We start from the raw sequence: 17,808 nt of genomic DNA, 5'->3' as shown, positions 1-17,808 counted from the left end.
ACTTGACTTGGTCTTGAGGCCTGTGACTTGGGAAGACTTGAGAAGTACTGTTAAATCTGAATTCTTTCTATTCTGACTGTAATGATTCACACTAAAATCTTGACAAGACATTTAAAAAGGAAAAATTAACTAAATTCATTTCTACAACTCGTATATACTCTATAAATACTGATATATAAATATACTATGATTTTTTTTTAAGTACAATTTATTTTGAAAGTCATAAATTGCAAAAAAAAAAACCTAAGCTATACTCTACTTTGGTTTAAAGACTTGAAATGGCTTGAAGCTCAAAGCAGATGATTTCGACTTGACTTGGACTTATGGGCCAGTGACTCGAGACTCGACTTGGATTTGCCTGTCTTTGACTTGGGACTTGACTCGGACTTGAGACTTACTTCAGACTTGCAAAGCAACGACTTGGTCCCACCTCAAAAACAATGTAATGAGACAAAATATAGACATGATTTAAAAGCATTTTAGACATGAAAAAGACTTTGGTTCTTGCGTAGCCACAACTGCCCTGGGGCATAATCACATTTAGACAAGGTTGAGGAAGTGTCTTGCTCAAGGACACAGCAACAGTATCCTCAGAGCTAGGATTGAACCAGCAACTTACTAATTACAGGACAAGCACTCAGATGGACCACCACTGTCACATAGACTCCAGTTGCATCCATAAAAGGAGCAGTGAATGAAGCAAGGGAGTCGTTTCACCTCGCTAATCCGGCCTTTCTCTGTCCCCACGCCAGAACTAATCTACTTCCTGGTTTCCACGGAGACGGCAGGGGAGGCACGGGATAGGTCGCCAGTCGCCGTAGAAACGCTGAAGTGTCCCATCAATGGAGCCGGTCACCCCCTGATGGACGCAAATAGACCAGGAGTAAATCAAGTGAAGGAGGTACAACGCTGCGGAGGCGGGAGGACCATGAGAGTAACCATGGTTCTAGGAAATAATGGCAGCTAAGATTTGTGGTTGATGTCGGTAACTTTGTGTGTGTGTGTGTGTGTGTGTGTGTTGTGTGCACTGGGACTAAATACAATAATGTTTTTCCATGCATTTATTTGTGCAACACCCCCTCTTCATTGCCAGCTTAAAAAAAAAAAGTTGGGCTTATTGCATTTATACAGTTATTTATATTGTATCGTTAAAAGTCTTACTGTAATATCTGGGCATTACAATATATATCAAATTACAATTGCATTTGCTTGAATTAATAGTTATTGTGACATTAACGTCTTTCTCTGTGATTTTAATGTCTTTCTTAGGCTACGTTTACACTGAAACGAATCACCGTATCACCGTATTGGAAACGATTTGCTTCCAGACACGTCATTTCTGTGCTTCTGTATTTGTTTACATTTTACAGAAAGGAAACTTAAAACCGCATGGCAAACTAAGCACTCAAAAAACAGATCGCTATTGTGCGCTGATGCGGTTCAGCTTCTGTCAGACTCAGTGGAATATGAGTGTTCATTCTGTGACAGAGGGGTGTTCTGCTGATGGTGAGTCTGTTCTGTGTTTCTATCGCGTTGGAGATGGTTCATGTTAAACTTTTCAGAGATTATACGTCTGCAGGTCATACACATTCTAGCCTCTTAGCATTTTGGCAGTGAATTACTTTGCGGCGTATAGACCAACATCAGCATATCAACGTTTTAAGGCGTCCACACAGTACTGGATCAGATCCGTGCTCAGATCGTTCCATCTCTGGAGCCGTTTTCCATCGGATTAGTGTGCACCAACAATGCATCCTCAATGAAAACGACTCGAATATGTACTAGTGTGGATGGGGGATGGGGCACTTTGAATTACTTTGTGTATTTTTGTGTAATTGTGCTGTACAAATAAACTTGCCTTGCCTTGCCTTGCCATGCTGCGGCAATATCTAAAAAACAAAGAGAACTACATAGACCCTGATCCTTTGGTGTTGTCAGTACAGACTACATGAAGAAATAAATGTTATTAAGCACTTTTAATTCTTACTACTTTATTTTACAATAATACAAAAGGCTTTTCAAGGCTTTTCCAAGTCTTTTAAAAGGAAAAGTAGCATATTTACAATTTTGTAAACCTCCACAATATATCACAATAAATATCGAACTGTGAGATGCATATCGTGAAAATATCGTATTGAGGGATTTTGAGATCGTTACATCCCTATGAGCTGTAACAAGAAATCAACTAAATAATTTCTAAAGGTTCTACTACTTAACGGTGCACTACGTAACTTTTCTGGTGGAGTGTCCACCACCTGCTTGTCCCCACGGAGATGCTTTTGCTTTGCTTGAAATGTTCCTACAGATGATTTATTGCTAATTGCTGAAAAAACATCTAAAAGGTCTGACTTGGCCACATGCTTTCATTTGCTTGTCTCCATGGAGATAGATCAGTCTAATGCCATATTACGAAGTATTCATGGCAAAACATCTTCATGAAGACAAGCAAGTAGCGAAAAAGTTGTGTTTGACTTAAAAAAACAAACAAACTTACAATATACATTTTATTTTGTTATTAAGTATTATTGTGCACGTGGAGATCTTGGTGATTTGTTTAGTCCTCTGTGACTTTTATTAATTTTATGTATTTCTTTTTTCATTTAATTATTATTATTATATTTTTTTTTTATTTTTAGCTTTATGCATTTTAATACTTTTTTAAATTTATGCTTTACTGTCTTTTATTGTATTAATTTGTGTGTGCAGCACTATAGAAACTCTTATGTTTATAAAATGTGCTATATAAATCAAGTGGATTGAATTGGATCTGCTATTTTTTTTTTCTATTTTGTGATCTATTTATTTCTATATACACATCCAATGACCAATGTTCCTTTTAATTCATTAGCAAAAGATTATAATGTAAAAAATAGTTTAATTTAATTTACCAGATGCAAAGGTTTACATCCTAAAAACAATCTTATCTTCTTTGTTTATTTGTTGTGGTCATTTTAGAGTTATAATTGAAGTTTATTGCTCACAAAGTTTAGTAGTTTGGTGAGTTTTGTGAGTCTTATCAACACATTTTCAAATCTTGTCATGAATAAACCAGATAACAGACTCAGACTCCACAGTGAGAGGAGCCCGTGGGTGATGGGTGATGGGTCTGATCCCCCTGTTCTGCCTCTGTGGGGGTCTGCGGGGGCACTTGTGTGGACGCCCGGGGGCAGATAAGAGCCAGTCACAGGGTCAATCATCACTGTTACACAAACAGTCAGAAAGTGAGGCTAAAGCTTAACAGTGACAGTAACAGGGACAATACAGAGCTCGTATTATCTGTCAGTGTAAATAAGCTTAATATACAACTGGGGGGGGGGTTCTACATGTGTGCTTATGGCAGAATGTTCGGCTGTTACCATGGTGACATACGGGACCAGCCCTATGTTCCCTCATTTCTAGGATTTTTTAAAAATTTCTAAGCCTTTTCTCAAAGTTAAGTCATTTTTATTTGTATATCACATTTAAAAGGATGATTCAGAGTCATTTCAACCTAGGATCCTTTGCACCATGACCTCTACATTACATCTGTAGTCAACTGCTGCTGGAGAATAGGCTGGGTGTAACTGAACAGCAAATTGATGATAAAGGAAATGTGAGAACATAAGGCCTAATTTTGGAAAAAAAACAAAAAAACAAAAAACATAGAAATGAGGGAACATAGGGCTGTGGGAACATAGACACGCTCCATGACACCCTGCACAAACTGACACACTGACAAAAAAAGTTTAATAACAGTCTGAAAACTCAAGAAAAAATTCAAAATTTATTTAAGCATTGCCTTTTCAGGAACCTGGGGTTAATACATACGTTTAGGTGTTTGGTTTTCAACAAAATGTGAGAGTGACTGACTGAAAAACTGTTTAATGTTAACTATCCAATCCAATTTATTTGTATCGCACATTTCACAAACAAATAGTATCCAAAGTGCTGCACAAATACATACTATTAACAACAATAATAATACAATGATAAAGTAAATGCTCAGATTTAATCTTAAAACAATAAAACCAGTAAAATAAAATAAGAGCAAAACCATAGGTTCACTATAAATAAATATAAATAGCTTCTAACTGTAATGTAATTCGAGAGGGACTTGTACATACAACACAGGGTGACCAGATGTTCCTATTTACCCGGGACAGTCCCAGTCTTGAGTCCTGTGTCCCCTGTCCAAGCAAATTTATTCAGAACCAGTGATTTATCCCAGTTTTATACAAGAAATGTAGCCTGATTCACTAGTCGGTTTCACTTCGTGGAAAGCGTCAGATTTCACAGCAATAAGATTCATTCGCTCGACAGTAGGCAGGTACTTTTTTTATTTAACCAACCACTGCTATTTGGTCGTGACGTATGTAATGCGCCGTTGATGAGGCTACCTAGTATGTTAAGTTTTTCCCAAACCCGTAGGAAGAAGGGCAAAAACGTATTTCCTCTTGATAAAATTCACCAAATATTCTCTTTGTCCCAGTTTAAATCCTCGATCTCGGGAATCATTGCCAACACAGAATATATGTCTCTTCGCTGATTGGCTGGTACCTGGACTCGCACTTCTGGGGTTCTTGCAAACGTGCGTCTAGTGTATTCCGATTCCTGGCCTAGTTGCTGGAGAAAAATGAAATTGAGCGGAGGCACTAGGTGGTGCCAGCCTGGCTACAAGAAATGTCTCTATTTTTGACCAATCTGATCCTTGCCAACAGTAAAAAAAGGTATACATTGTCATTTGTTTAGGTAAAATACAGAAAAGCTGCTTAAAAATGACCAAAACACAAAGAAAATGTGACAATACTGACACATGTTTGACATGAATGGGCCGAGTGCAAAACAGTTTTCCTTAATTACACACTCATTTCACAATTTTATTATTGCCAACCGCAAATCTAGTTTTTAATTTTGAAAATCTGGTCACCCTAGTTTAACAGTACAAAATCAGATCACCTGTTGTAGCTTCAGTGGAGACAGTTCTTCATGGTCAGATTGTTTTAGAATAAAGCTCAGATTAAAGTCTAACTTGAGTAACAGAGCAGGAGGAAGAGGAGGAGGAACACTATGGATATCAGTGGATTACAAAAACCTTTTAACTTGAAAGCAGATTTCTTCTCAATTAAAGTGTGTGTCTATTCCTACGACTAAGTTTTGGCAGAACTGATCACTCCCCGGTACAAAGAAGGAAGTAGTAGTAGTAATTGTTGAGATGAAAGAAGGAGGAAGTGTACTTGATAATACTGAAAAAATTGTATTCAAAGGCCTTTATTATGCTATTTTTTGATCTATGTTAACCTGAAAGGCACCACGACATGACATCACAAGGTGGAACAGATCATTTTGAGCTTTGGAGATGTAGACAGAGCAATAATAAAGAGTTACTCAAACGTGTGAATGAATCAAAACACAACTCCAGGTTTGTTTTTGATGAGGTAACAGCATTATAACATGTCTCAAAGCTCACAAGAGTCAGTTTTGTGTAATATCGGAACGTTACTTTTCCTCGTGCACAGATTTGTTCCGACCCCGGGGGCAGCACACATAGCGCTGAGTGAACGTGCAGCGTGGGTAAACAGCTGACTTCAGAGGAGCAGAGAGATAGAGACAGGGCCACCAGGAGAGTACCTTTGTTCAACGGCACAAAGGAAGGACAAGCTCGTACCTGCCTCCACAAGACAAGAGCCCGTCAACCCAAAACATCCCACGAACGGCAGCCCCTCCCTGGCCCTAAGCGTTGCAGCCTGCCCCCCCCCCCCTCTCCTCTGCTCCTGGAGGGTCCTGAAGAGTCCTATCTGATCCTCTACAGGAGAGAGAGAGAAAGGGAGGGGAGGTTCAGGTTAGGAATGCACCCACTAGACAATGGTGACAGATTTTTGATACGTCTTTCTTATCAGACAGTGGGATGGGACATTTTTGTGTTCCTCATAAATCTTCTCTTGTTAAGATTTTGAGTTGAACTATCCATGGGTTTCAGAAGAACCAACTATAGACTGAGACGATTGGCATATCAAGCTTTGGAACAGTGAAAAGTCCTCAATATGTTGCTTATTTTCATTAGTGGGGATGTAACAATAACCGAAATATTGTGATATCGTATCGTCAAAAGTCTCACCATAATATCGTGGGCTGTCACAAAATATTGAATTACACGTTTCTTTGCTGAAATGCATGATTTTATAGTAGCAACAGCTTACAAACATCGGGAACTACATATCCCATGATTCATTTCAGTGCAAACAACAGGAAGAAATATGTTTTTACTCAAATTCTTGAGATTATGACGGAAATAATTCACACCAAAGTCTTGTTGAGGTATTTTAAAAGCAGAAAAGTGTCCTATCTACAATTACATCAGCTTCTTCAAAATATCGTAATAAATATTGTACCGCGAGATGCATATGTGTGATAATATTGTATTGTGATATTTGGATATCGTTACATCCCTATTTATTGGTTTATTATAACTATTCATACTTAGTTTTTTGTACAGTCAATTTGAATATATTTAAATTCTAATTTGATATAATCGTTTGCCTTTTGCTTCTGCACATTGAATTACGATACACATTTAGAAGTATTCCGTTACAGAATACCTGCTTTATATTATATTTTGTAACATATTCAGTCTCTTGGTTCTATCACAGAACTGTATTCTGAATATTTAAAACACTTTGATGTTGACTGGCATAGTTATATTATATAGTGTAAAGAGACAACATAGGATTAAAACAATACTAACTTTATAACACTGCTTGTTCTGCAAATTTTATTCTGAATTACCACTAAATGAAAGATTCACCTAAAATGCCCTCACTCAAAATGTGTATATTACATATTTATACTACAGTACCAGTGGGCCATTCAATTCTAAATACATACAATCAGGCCTGTCGACAGAAATGTGGGGGCCTGGGACAAGAAGTCTCACATGGGCCCCCCATAATATAAATTAGTGAGTCCAATTCTGAGCCCCTAAAACCTTGGGGCCCAGGACAACAGAGCCCTTTGTCCCCCTCTGTCTACTGCCCTGTATACAATCATAATGTTATTTTAAAAATGCATTTTAAAGACATTTTTTGCGAAAGAGTGAGCTTCCAAACCTAATTTAACATTCATTCTTTAATGAAAAGTAACTATGTATGTATGTTATTAGGTGCTTGTTTCATACTGAGTGTTTGTTTTCATACTTGACAGTTTCGACTGCTCTCTCACGATCTTCCACAGAGTCACGTGATGTTGCTGTGACGTGTCCGGTCAGCTGATTCATACTGGTTTTGGCATTGTCTTCTTACCGGTAGATACAGGAAACAAAGTTTTGGTCTGAAAAAAGAATCTAATAGCATCAGAAGACCAAATGAACCTCATTGAACTATGCAAGTGCTTGTAATTATAAGCAATACATTAAAAAAAAAGCAAATACAGTTTCATTTGGTCTTGATGTGTACAGAGGCTGGTGAATGAGTATAGAAATGGGTATAGAAAAGATCGAGAAACAGAAGCCCTGTCCATATTATTCAGTCCCGCCCACTTTTGTCTCTAAACACTCCAAAATTGTGCTTTTTTGTGGTGACTTTTATGGTTAAACATGGATCCCACTCATGTCATTTAGATTTGGGAAAAGTTCTGCATCTTAAATATGACATAAAGTCAGTTCATTTGTGTAAAATGTGCAATTTTCATGTGCACCAACAAGTAAACACTGCGCTGATTCTCTGGGGGGATTTAAAACATCTTTATTGTCCATATGGAACTTATTTGCTGTCAGGATCGGCAGGACCATACAAATATCTCCGGAATAAGGTGAATAGGCAGAGCAAATAATAGACTGGTGGATGTAGTGAAAGAAGACATCAGACCAAGCCTTATCAGATGAGCAAAAGACTAAATAACAGGCTGGAGTAGTGAGTGTGCTCTGCTGTTTGTATGGGTCTGTCTGCAGTCGTACTATTAAACTGTAGTAGCCTGTGTTTAACCGTAGGATAGTGCTAAGTGGGAGAATGAGAGACTATTAGGCCCCATAATGTGTGGGAACAGCAGCTCTCCTCTCCTCTGTGATCACAGACTTTTACAATCAACACAGAACTCAGAACTTAATCAGATAGTCAATCAGCCACGATGGACAGAATGCTCAAAATCAAGTGTTACAAATACATTTTAGTAAACGTACTTAAATATTCTGCAACGGTTTATAAGATTTGTGCCTGAACTGAACTTAAATGTACTGATTTGAGATGTTTAGTAACCGTCGGTGTAGATGGATTGTCTTGAAAAGGGAAAAGCGGGCAGATAACATAAGATGACTCTTCTTTCTTGCTCCTTTTCATTCATTTCTTGTGTGTTTAATGTTGTGACACTGTTGATGTCTTTTTATACTTTATGAATAAATAAACAAATAAATAAATAAGAACTACACTTATCCATGTTGTAATAAAGCATGATGATCTCTACTGCCCCATAATATTATAGCATTATTATTCAAGAAAAGGTTAAGTAAATGTATAAGTCACTTTTACCCATCAAAGTCTATGTCAGGGGTGTCAAACTCAAATTCACTGAGGGACAAAATTAAAAACCGAGTCTAAGTCGTGGGTCAAACTAAATATTTACTGAAAAATTTCAACAACATCTGCATGTTTTCTCTTCTTTTGAGATATGTAATGTTAAAGCTTTTCTTATTAAAATAAATGTTTAATAATAGTTTTGCTTAAACATTGAATCCAGAACAAGCATAATATAAAGTAATAACATTTTAAATAAATAATGTCTCTATAGTCTGTCTGTAGTCGGCAGGCAGCTCTGATACATGTTTGATATGATCTCACGGGCCAAGTATAATTATATCTCACGCCAAATGTCTGGTCTCTGTAGTAGACTAGGGACTATTAGAAACTCTAAAGAGACCTGCTTGTTTGCATTGTCTTGATTTGCCTGGGATGTTGCAGTGTATGGCATTAAACTATTTTCACAGAAGGTGCCACCAGGGTAAAGTACAGATCAGATCAGTGGAGAGGCAACCCCACTCACAGTATGAATGTTTTTGAAAGTGTTTAGCAATTAAAAAAATAAAATAAAATGAACTGAGTAACTGCATGGAGACAAGCAGCTCCACCAAAAAAGTTACACTGTACACCTTTAACTTGGCTTCACTTAGGAAATAATACCATTTGATTGTAATATTGTTGAGGTAAACTATTGATATTTTGCAGTGGCATCATGCTGGGGGGGTTTATGTGTATCTATATGGCAGAACATTCATCGGTTACCATGGTGACATAAGGCAAACACAGTCAAAAAAGTGTATAGATCTGAAAACTCAAGAAAAAAAAAAAAACTAAATAGATTTTAAAAACATGTTCTTTTTTCAGACCTAGAGTTTCATTTCATATACCATATACGAAACAAAACTCTAGGTCTGAAAAAAAGAACCGAATAACATAAAATATCGGAAGACCAGATGAATCTCATTGGACTATAGATTTAAAAAACACATTTTCAGAAAGTAAATAACTGAAAAAAACAAACTTCTGGCTTCTGTGACTGTGATGTTATGTGCGAGAGACTTGTTTAAGAGCACAAATCACTTACATTTCCAGCTAAGCCTATTCTCTGTGGTTAAATTGTGTTAAAAGAAAGTTCAGATTAAAGTAACAGAGCTTCAGACAGAGCAGTTCTTACAGTTAGCGTCACACCCCCAGAGAATGTTGTTGACAGCAGTTGCAAAGTATCAATTGCCTTACATAATTCAAAACTGACCAAACTAAAAAAAAAACCCACAAATAAAAACAAAAACATGACACATTCCCATGGGTTGTAAGTACATGTTGTGTCCTAATGCCTGTAATAGAGCATGTGTCTGTTTGTCCTGGAGGCAGTGACAGTGTGTGTGGGAAAAAGCCCGTAAAACCTGCCCTGATGAGGGGGCTCCGTGTGGGGATGCCCAGGATCTGTGGTTATCCGAAAGACCACATGGAGAATCACAGGGCAGAAGAGTGGACAGGTACAGGCCAAACAGGGGTCTTGTTTATAAAACTAAACATTGAATTCTTACTGAAAATGTGCCTACAGACAAAACACAAACTTCCTCATCTCTAAAAGACCCATGGCGCAAAGTTTGGGGTTTTTGGACCAGACCGCACATTTCTATGTCAAGTTTATAAATAACAACTGTAACACGGGAAGTCACATACGTAAATTTTTTCTATGTATACTCACTTTATAAATCAGATCCCAGATGATTGTGGAGATATGGCCATTTTCTGGTGCAGCTCAAAAGACTAAAGCATTGTTTCCCAAAGACTAGGTTGCGACCCTCAAGTGGGTCACAAGAGATTTTTTTTGGGTGACCTTGCCATGATCTGCGTGTAGATCCACAATATACAGTTGAATACATTGATCTGTGAGCTTATCGTCACTCTGGATAAGCATTTTGTCAGAATATCCTGTCCTCAGTAGGGCCAGTATTTTTATGCTTATTCCTTTCACTTGAATTGGAATTTTCTGTGCTAAAAAACTAAAACTAAAAATCCTTTATTATTAATCTGTCTGCATCTCCAAAGCTCCAAAGGCTTCGTTCCACCTTGTGATGTGATGAAGCGGTAGTTTAAGTCAGCAGCTACCTCAGTATAGATCGCCAGTTTTAGGGCTGAAATCATCCAAATGATTCTAGTGTAGGTGCGTGGAGTTGAAGTTGCCCGGAGTGGAGCACTTCTTGTATTACCATATGACATCACAAGGTGGAACAGAGTGTTTTCTAAGAACTTAGTCTAAAATACAACTCCATGTGTGTTTTTGATGAGAAAACAGATCAGAAAACAGCATATGTGCCATTTAAGCAAATATGTCCAGGTAGGATGTACATGTTACAATAGTGACTGTGTTTGATTTACAGAACACCTTTTATGACACACAAAATATATTGCAGAGACCATAAATTATCTACTGATCATTTCTCAGATCTCTCAGTTTTGTGCTCCTACTTTGTATTACCTCATCTGAAGCTGCAGTTAAAGTCATCGGTCCTTCCAAAACTGCCACATTCATGGTCTCACGCTGCCATCTGCTGGAGGCTTGGCACAATGCAGCCTCTCGCTGAGAAATGATGCTGACTGGACAAGTGGGTAGAAAGTGTGCACGTCATTAGGGATCTAACAGCAGAAATATTGTGACATCTTATAGTCAAAGGTCTCACAGTATCATCGTGGGCCATTGCAATATAACAAATTAAAAAACTTAAATACAGGCCATGATCCTTTGCCCTGTTTCAGTGCAGACTACATTAAGAATCAACTTTGAAGCACTTAAAACTCTTTGGATTATAACAAAACCAAAGGCTTATCAAGGCTATTTATAAAAAGCATATTTACAAATGTTAGCTTCCACAAAATATTGCAATAATACCATGAGATTTGGATATTGTTAGCTCCCTAGTATTAATTTAAATGCAACTGTTCAGTTGAGGATAGGTCCAAACTACAGTAATTTCCCCAAGAATTCACAGTATATCATCAATGTGCCCGGCCAGTCCCTGCTGCTGCTCTGCTTTGGCCAAAAAAAAATTACCGGTAAGTGTATTTTGCTGAGTATCACAGTGAGTCTTGCTCTATGCACATTTCTGGTAATATCTGCTAAAAATCAACAAAAAGACAAAGTGTTTTTTGTATTTTTTTATTTAACAAATTTCCACAGCTCCAAGGACATGTTCAGTAATTCCTGTGAAGACAAAACCAAAGGGGTTCAATTAAAACAGGATACAGATTTTTTTTTTTAAACCAGTATTCTAAACATGATATAATACAAGATAACTTTTTCATTTCATTCCACATTGGAGATTACCCACTTCCTAGCATTTGCCTGAAGTAATACAATTTACTATAGAAACTGAAGCTTTATTGTTGGTTTAGCTGAAGCTTGGTGTATTGGCAGTTACTCATTATAGGTGTGATGCTCCAATAATTAAGCAGCAGAAAGAAATGTGTAGTTTGAATTTACTCACTTGGCAATGATGCCATCATTTTTGGCCAGCCTCAAGAGGGAGTCATCAGACTCTCCCTGTCAATGACAAAGAAATATCAAATTAGCTCAGTTTACTCAAGTCCCCAAAATAACATTGGTTCCATTATCTAAAAATCTCACGCAAACACCTCTAAAAAAAACCCTCTAAAACCAGTTTGTCAAATGAACTCGCGTACAAAAGCTGAGCTACCAAGTAATTTTAAAGCAACAAAAGCCTGTTTATCTATGCAAGGGACAGTGAGAAACAAGATGCTTTTATATATCAATGCAGGTACATTGTGGACTACATCAGCATGACTGTTTTCTAAAATAGACTGAAGATTAAGTGATGAAGCAATAATACAACTGTGTGCAGCTGCAAGTTCGGACTGTCCAGGTGCACTGTAGCCCAAGACATGAAACCTTTTAGGAGCACATCAAAAGATTTACAAGCGCATACTACAAATTATAGACACATTTCTGCTTTATGTGCAAATGCAATGTGATGTTTAATGCAGACAGATTTATTTTTGAAAATAAGTCATCTGTAAAACCGATTGAGCTTGTAGATATCTACATGTTTTGAATAAATATGAACTAAGTAGATAAGAATTGTCTAGTTCTCCCTCAATGCCGCCTCTTAGTCAAACATTCATTCACTTGATATATATGCAAATATATCGCTGGATCACCGCTAAATGAAGTAACAATCAGGTGCTCTTCAGAGATCTCGAGTGGGAAGAATAACTTGTTAGATGAAAGAAGAAAAGCAAGGCAATCATATGCTTAGCTTTAATTTTATTTCACGTCAAAGCGTTTCGACTTCGACTTTCGGCACGATATACATCACTTGATATAAAGCCCGAGTAAGTGTTCACTTCATTCTTATCATCTTAAAGCATCTGAAAATAACATTGAGGCTGCAGATTATGGAGAACAGCAAAACATCAGTCTGCACTTTTATCAAACTCCAGTCCCCGTCCTCTGCAGGGACACAGTGTAGAGCGAGTTTACAAAGATTACTGTGCATTTGTTTTACTAAAGCTACTCTTATGTTAAAAGACGTCAATTAAAGCCATGAAAGAAGTGTATGGAACGGCGCAATGTCACAATGTCGCATGTGAGAGTCTTTATTAGCTTAAACTAAAAGACTGTTGAATTAAAAGGCAAGTCCTGGACACAAGAGACAACAGCGATATCCATGAGTCACGCTCTGGTCACAGTTTAGACCACACCACATCACCATGGATCTATAATACTTTAAAAAGGTTCATCTAAAATAAGCCTTTTTGCTTTTATCACAAAGACCAATCTAACTACAGTTACACAAAGCAGAAGTTCTTACCATTCTGCGGATGGCACCACAGATGCCGTAGGTCTGGTATTGGCCATTGAAGCGACCGGTCGTCTTGTCCAACTGCAGCACAACAACACACAGTATTATTAGAGAGAAAGTGACTGATAAAAGTACACAACTGCACACAAAACATCTGTTTCATTCATGACATATAAAAAAGGAGCAAAAAACAGTGACATTAATGCCACCTTTTTTTAAACAGTATACATGATCAACTCTTCCATGTATCAGTTTTACCTCAGCGATGTTGATCTGGACAGAGGCGTGGTCTTTAGCTGCAATGATTCTGTTGCTTGCAGAGCTGCACCAGAACAAACAGAAAATCACAAGCCTGAAAACTGTATTTGGACATTAGGGTGCAGGAGAGGAATTTAGATTTAATCATTAAAATTTAAATATTTCTAGAACATTGAAAAGGGACTGGAGAATATTATTACATTACAAAACAAATACTGTACTTTCAGGTTTTACTTCAGTTTGTCAAATGTATTAACCCTCTCAGGCTCAAATTAAGTTTTAGTAACAGGAAAAATCTGATATTTGGGGAAAATTATCATATGGGGTAGTAACATACAATCCTGACTTTTTTTTGAGAGAGACCTTCACATCCAATGCGTTCTGGGATGTTTCAGATTTGCAGCATTGGTCCGGTGTGGTAAATTAACACTGAAGACCGAAAATGATATGAACACTAACTTTATGTGTATACCACTTTTCATAACAATGAAAACATAAAGCAGAGTGTAACAGCTTTATAGTGGCAGAACAACATCACTTTTTCGTGTGGTGTTCCAAGAAACAATTTCTATCCTTTGTAAACAACAAAAGTACTTTGCACTTCTGGCAGACTGTTTGTGTGTAGTCATTCTTGCACAGTCTGCATCGTCCACGTTTATCAGTATGGATGAGAAAAAAGGCGCCGGAGTAAAAAAGGCTCATAATATATGGATGTGGAGTAAGTAGGTAATTGGCATTTAGCTGTTGCAAATCTGCCTGGAGAGGGTTAAATCAATTTAATTTTGATTACACGAAAATGTACAGTGTAATATTATATAACCTTTACCATTTCTAAGTTCAGATTGAAATCTCAAACGCAGTGTTTCCATTTTTCACTTACCATTTACGTGGGACGTAAAGGTCCACGAATTCACCAGCGTCGTTCTGCATGTCTGTGGTTTAGACAGAGGGCCGTCTGAAAGAAAAAGAAAAAACAGCAGAAATATGAAGAAGATTACCGCATAATTGAATCTTACATTAAACCTACACCATGAACAATGCAATTTAGACTAAGCGATCACACTACATCACAGACAAAAAAAACATGTATGTGGATTAATGTTGACCCTAAATATTATTTATAATATATATTTAAAATGAGAAAATAAAAAAAAATAATAGATCGCTTTAGCCTTTAGCATTTGGAGCTAACGCCGCGGCCGCATGTGGCTCTACGGGAAACACGGACTCACGACAACGTCAACAACCCCGGCTTTAAATGGCGCGATTAACGCCGCAAAAGACAAAAATAAGTTCCCAACAACTTTAACTAACCGTACAGTAATTGAAAAAGAGAAGTTGGAGTGATTTAAAGACGTATTTTATGCATTTTACGACGGGAACGCTGCAGATACTGACCGTGTTCGACAAATGGCAGACAGGAAAGAGAGAGGACCGATCCCGGAAGTAGAAACTATGGCTGTGTCCCAATTCGAGGGCTGCAGCCTCCGAAGGCGGGTTTTAAGGCCGCATACGTCACTTCTGGTGAAACAAGGCCTGTCCCATTTAATTTTTATATCATGCAGCCTTCACACATGGATCTATTAAAATAACATAATAACTTCACATGCAGCCCTAAAACCGGCCTCGTTTCCATGGAGATGGGGCCGCGAACGGAGGACACATCCGATTATCCTTCGCAGCCTTCAGTATCCCAGCATGCACCGCGCGTCAGCAGTCAGATGTTCGAAAACACAGAGCGAAAACACGGAGCAAAAAGCCCGTCCGGAGAACGGAGAAAAACATGTCAGTAACACTTTTAACTTTAGGAAATCATTACTAACGCAACTGTAAACGTAAAATACGACCATAACTCCCACAAAACTGTTAAATAAGTTTGTTTTTAACTGCGTGAACCGCGGAGTCTTGAGCTAAAGTTTGCCTAGTAATGTGCAGCTAATGCGATGAAAAGTCCGCTCCAACTTTCATATTTGGACAGATTTCCATCAAACACTAATTATGTTTTTACTGTTGGGGGAAAAGAAGCCCACAGAGTGATTTAAAGAAGCTACGAGGAGAAAACTCCACGTTTTCACGGACAGTGTAAACATGTAAACAGTTGGTCAGTGTAGCTCGGAGTTAAGATAAAAACACGAATTATTTCATACATTCAACTAAAAAGACACAGTCTGACTCTATCAAAGCTCACATAATATAAGCCTCCAACGTGTGCATTTCATTCAGGGAATACATTATATGCGTTTAACAATCCCTGCATGTTTGTAAAGTGAAGAGTATATAATATCCTGCCTGGACAGGTCAGATTTATGATGGACATGAGGCTCATTTAACAGATTTGTGCAGACACTGGTGTAGATACGACCTGATTGTATCTGTTAGGTCTGTCACATCTAAAGTTATAACAATGAGAAATCTGTTTTACATGAATTTTCTTTTCTCATCTGCAGCCTCCTGTATGAGGACGCGGCACACTGCAGGGGCCATAGAACTGTTGGCTGACAAGATGTTTGTGATTCATAAAATGGGTCAAATGCAGATGCCAAAGTAAAGGCCACACTGAGCTGGAGGTGCTGACCCAGACTCCTGCCAACGATTAGGTATGAGGCATGTTACACTGAAAATTCTACTAATAATAAGAGCTGCAAATGAATCATGCTCATGTTGAAATTATGATTTAAATTGTGAAAATATGCGTTTCTCAAATGTGTGGGATTCCTCTATTCATTTAGCTGTTTCAGATATAAACTGCCTTTGAATCTGAATGTACATCAAAGTTTAAGTTTAACGTTAAAAAACGTTTATTGTCAATTCTTCATACGAAAAACATATAAAGAATCGAAATTGTTTTTCTCACTCCCTTGCGTATAAATAAATAATAATAAATGTAAATAGTACGGGTGGAGTCCAGGTGTTCTTTGGGGCTGCATGCTCTGTGAAACTTATTTTCCTCTAATAGTTTTGTAGTGTTTTTAATGTGTGTGTCATTACAGGTTTTCACTCTGCAGGACAGAACTTTGAATCAATCAGACGTAACGCCCATTCTGCTCGTCCTCCTCCAGAAGACAAGAGATACATCAGACTGAGTGGTCCAAGTCCACTGTCCATGTCTCCAATGCCCATGTCCAGAGTCTCTGAGGAGGAGGTCCAGAGTCTCATATGATCTGAACAAGTGTGTGAGACAGAAATGAAAACATCTGCTCACAAGTTTTTCTGAATGTTTTTCAGTCTGTACTGACATTTGATTTATGGTGAAATGTGCCATTAATTTGGTGTCTCTTTTGATAGTAACTAATTACATGTACTATAAGAATGTACTATTGTACTGCAGATAAGATGTGGTATTCCACATGATCATATTTGGCAAAGATAATTTATTCATTTTTGATTGTTACTTGCTTCAGCAAAGAGAGAACACAATGAGATTTACTGACATACAGCTGTTTGTACTAAACTGTTAATGCAGAGTGTGTGTAATGGGTTTAATGTTTGACTATTCATATTATGATAAAGTATTTCCAAAAGTTCCTTGGATTGTTTAATAAACCAGCTTTTCTCAGGAGAGATGTCTTTCTTTCTTTACAAATCCTTAATAATGATAATATTTAGTAATGCATATCTCATCATAGTTTTTGTAAACTTTAAGATAATTTAGTCTATTTAAGATGTATCCCTTAAATATAGCCGTTTTGTTTTGCAAAAGTTAAACATACATTTTCGTTTTTGGCCATAAGATTTGGATGCGAATTATTAAAATAATTTGGTCACAAAATCCGACAGTTTGATGACCTGTGCGTATTCTTTTTACTGATCCGTGTGCGTATTCTGCGCGGAGCGTGTTAGCATTAGCATTAGCTCTAGCAGCGTCCCTTGGTTGCTGGGCGACGGGGGAGCGGCTCCGAGGTCCAGACCTGTCCCATTTCCACAACGGCCTGGCGTCCGCGGAGGCCAGTTCAAGGGCTGCAGCCTTCGCGGCCGACGAAGGACCCAGCCTTTGCAGCCTTCGGAGGCTGCAGCCCTTTGAATTGGGACACAGCCCATGACACTCATATTATGAATGCAGAATCTCTCAGTTTCAAGAGGGTCTGGCTGCAGACACATGGGGAAAGTGGAGCTCCACTTCAGACCGGAAACACGTGACCTCCACCGAAGACGTCATCTCTACTTTTATGTAGAAGACCAAGGGGGCGACGAAACGATTTATTTTGACCGGAATTAAATGATTATTAAATAAGATTGTTTTT

General features: G+C 37.9%; 1 protein-coding gene and 1 long non-coding RNA gene across 3 annotated transcripts; one reads left to right on the top strand and one right to left on the bottom strand.

Moving 5' to 3' along the window:
* Window positions 1-11,630: 11,630 nt before the first annotated feature.
* On the bottom strand, window positions 11,631-15,107 carry rps21 (ribosomal protein S21). 2 transcript variants are annotated; one of them, XM_020925821.2, is made up of 6 exons: window positions 14,966-15,107; window positions 14,448-14,522; window positions 13,568-13,631; window positions 13,319-13,390; window positions 11,975-12,030; window positions 11,631-11,691 (listed from the first exon to the last, which is right to left on the bottom strand). In XM_020925821.2, exons 2-6 carry the CDS (start codon window positions 14,495-14,497, stop codon window positions 11,682-11,684), a joined length of 252 nt encoding a protein of 83 aa, XP_020781480.1. In that variant the 5' UTR covers window positions 14,498-14,522; window positions 14,966-15,107; the 3' UTR covers window positions 11,631-11,681. The 2 variants fall into 2 exon arrangements, with proteins under 2 accessions (XP_020781480.1, XP_055022329.1); XM_055166354.1 differs by lacking the exon at window positions 11,631-11,691 and having other exon boundaries at window positions 11,971-12,030.
* A 91-nt stretch (window positions 15,108-15,198) lies between these two features.
* LOC129412431 (uncharacterized) lies at window positions 15,199-17,126 on the top strand. Its single transcript, XR_008633728.1, has 3 exons — window positions 15,199-15,352; window positions 16,015-16,164; window positions 16,558-17,126. It is a non-coding gene; the product is annotated as an uncharacterized LOC129412431 (long non-coding RNA).
* Window positions 17,127-17,808: the final 682 nt, after the last annotated feature.

The sequence above is a fragment of the Boleophthalmus pectinirostris genome, unplaced genomic scaffold, assembly GCF_026225935.1.
Source record: "Boleophthalmus pectinirostris isolate CB_2022bp ecotype Guang Dong unplaced genomic scaffold, ASM2622593v1 HiC_scaffold_8, whole genome shotgun sequence".
NCBI lineage: Eukaryota > Metazoa > Chordata > Actinopteri > Gobiiformes > Gobiidae > Boleophthalmus > Boleophthalmus pectinirostris.
Note: the sequence above shows the minus strand (reverse complement) of the source record. Positions and strands in the feature narration are given on the sequence as shown.

Bases quoted from the DNA above. Each gene is read 5' to 3' on its own strand.
- rps21 (XM_020925821.2), bottom strand. From the start codon at position 14,497: ATGCAGAACGACGCTGGTGAATTCGTGGACCTTTACGTCCCACGTAAA. The intron at 13,391-13,567 runs GTAAAACTGATA...GTTGTGCTGCAG, and splicing joins TCCAGATCAACATCGCTGAG to TTGGACAAGACGACCGGTCG. The intron at 12,031-13,318 runs GTAAGAACTTCT...TGTCATTGACAG, and splicing joins GTGGTGCCATCCGCAGAATG to GGAGAGTCTGATGACTCCCT.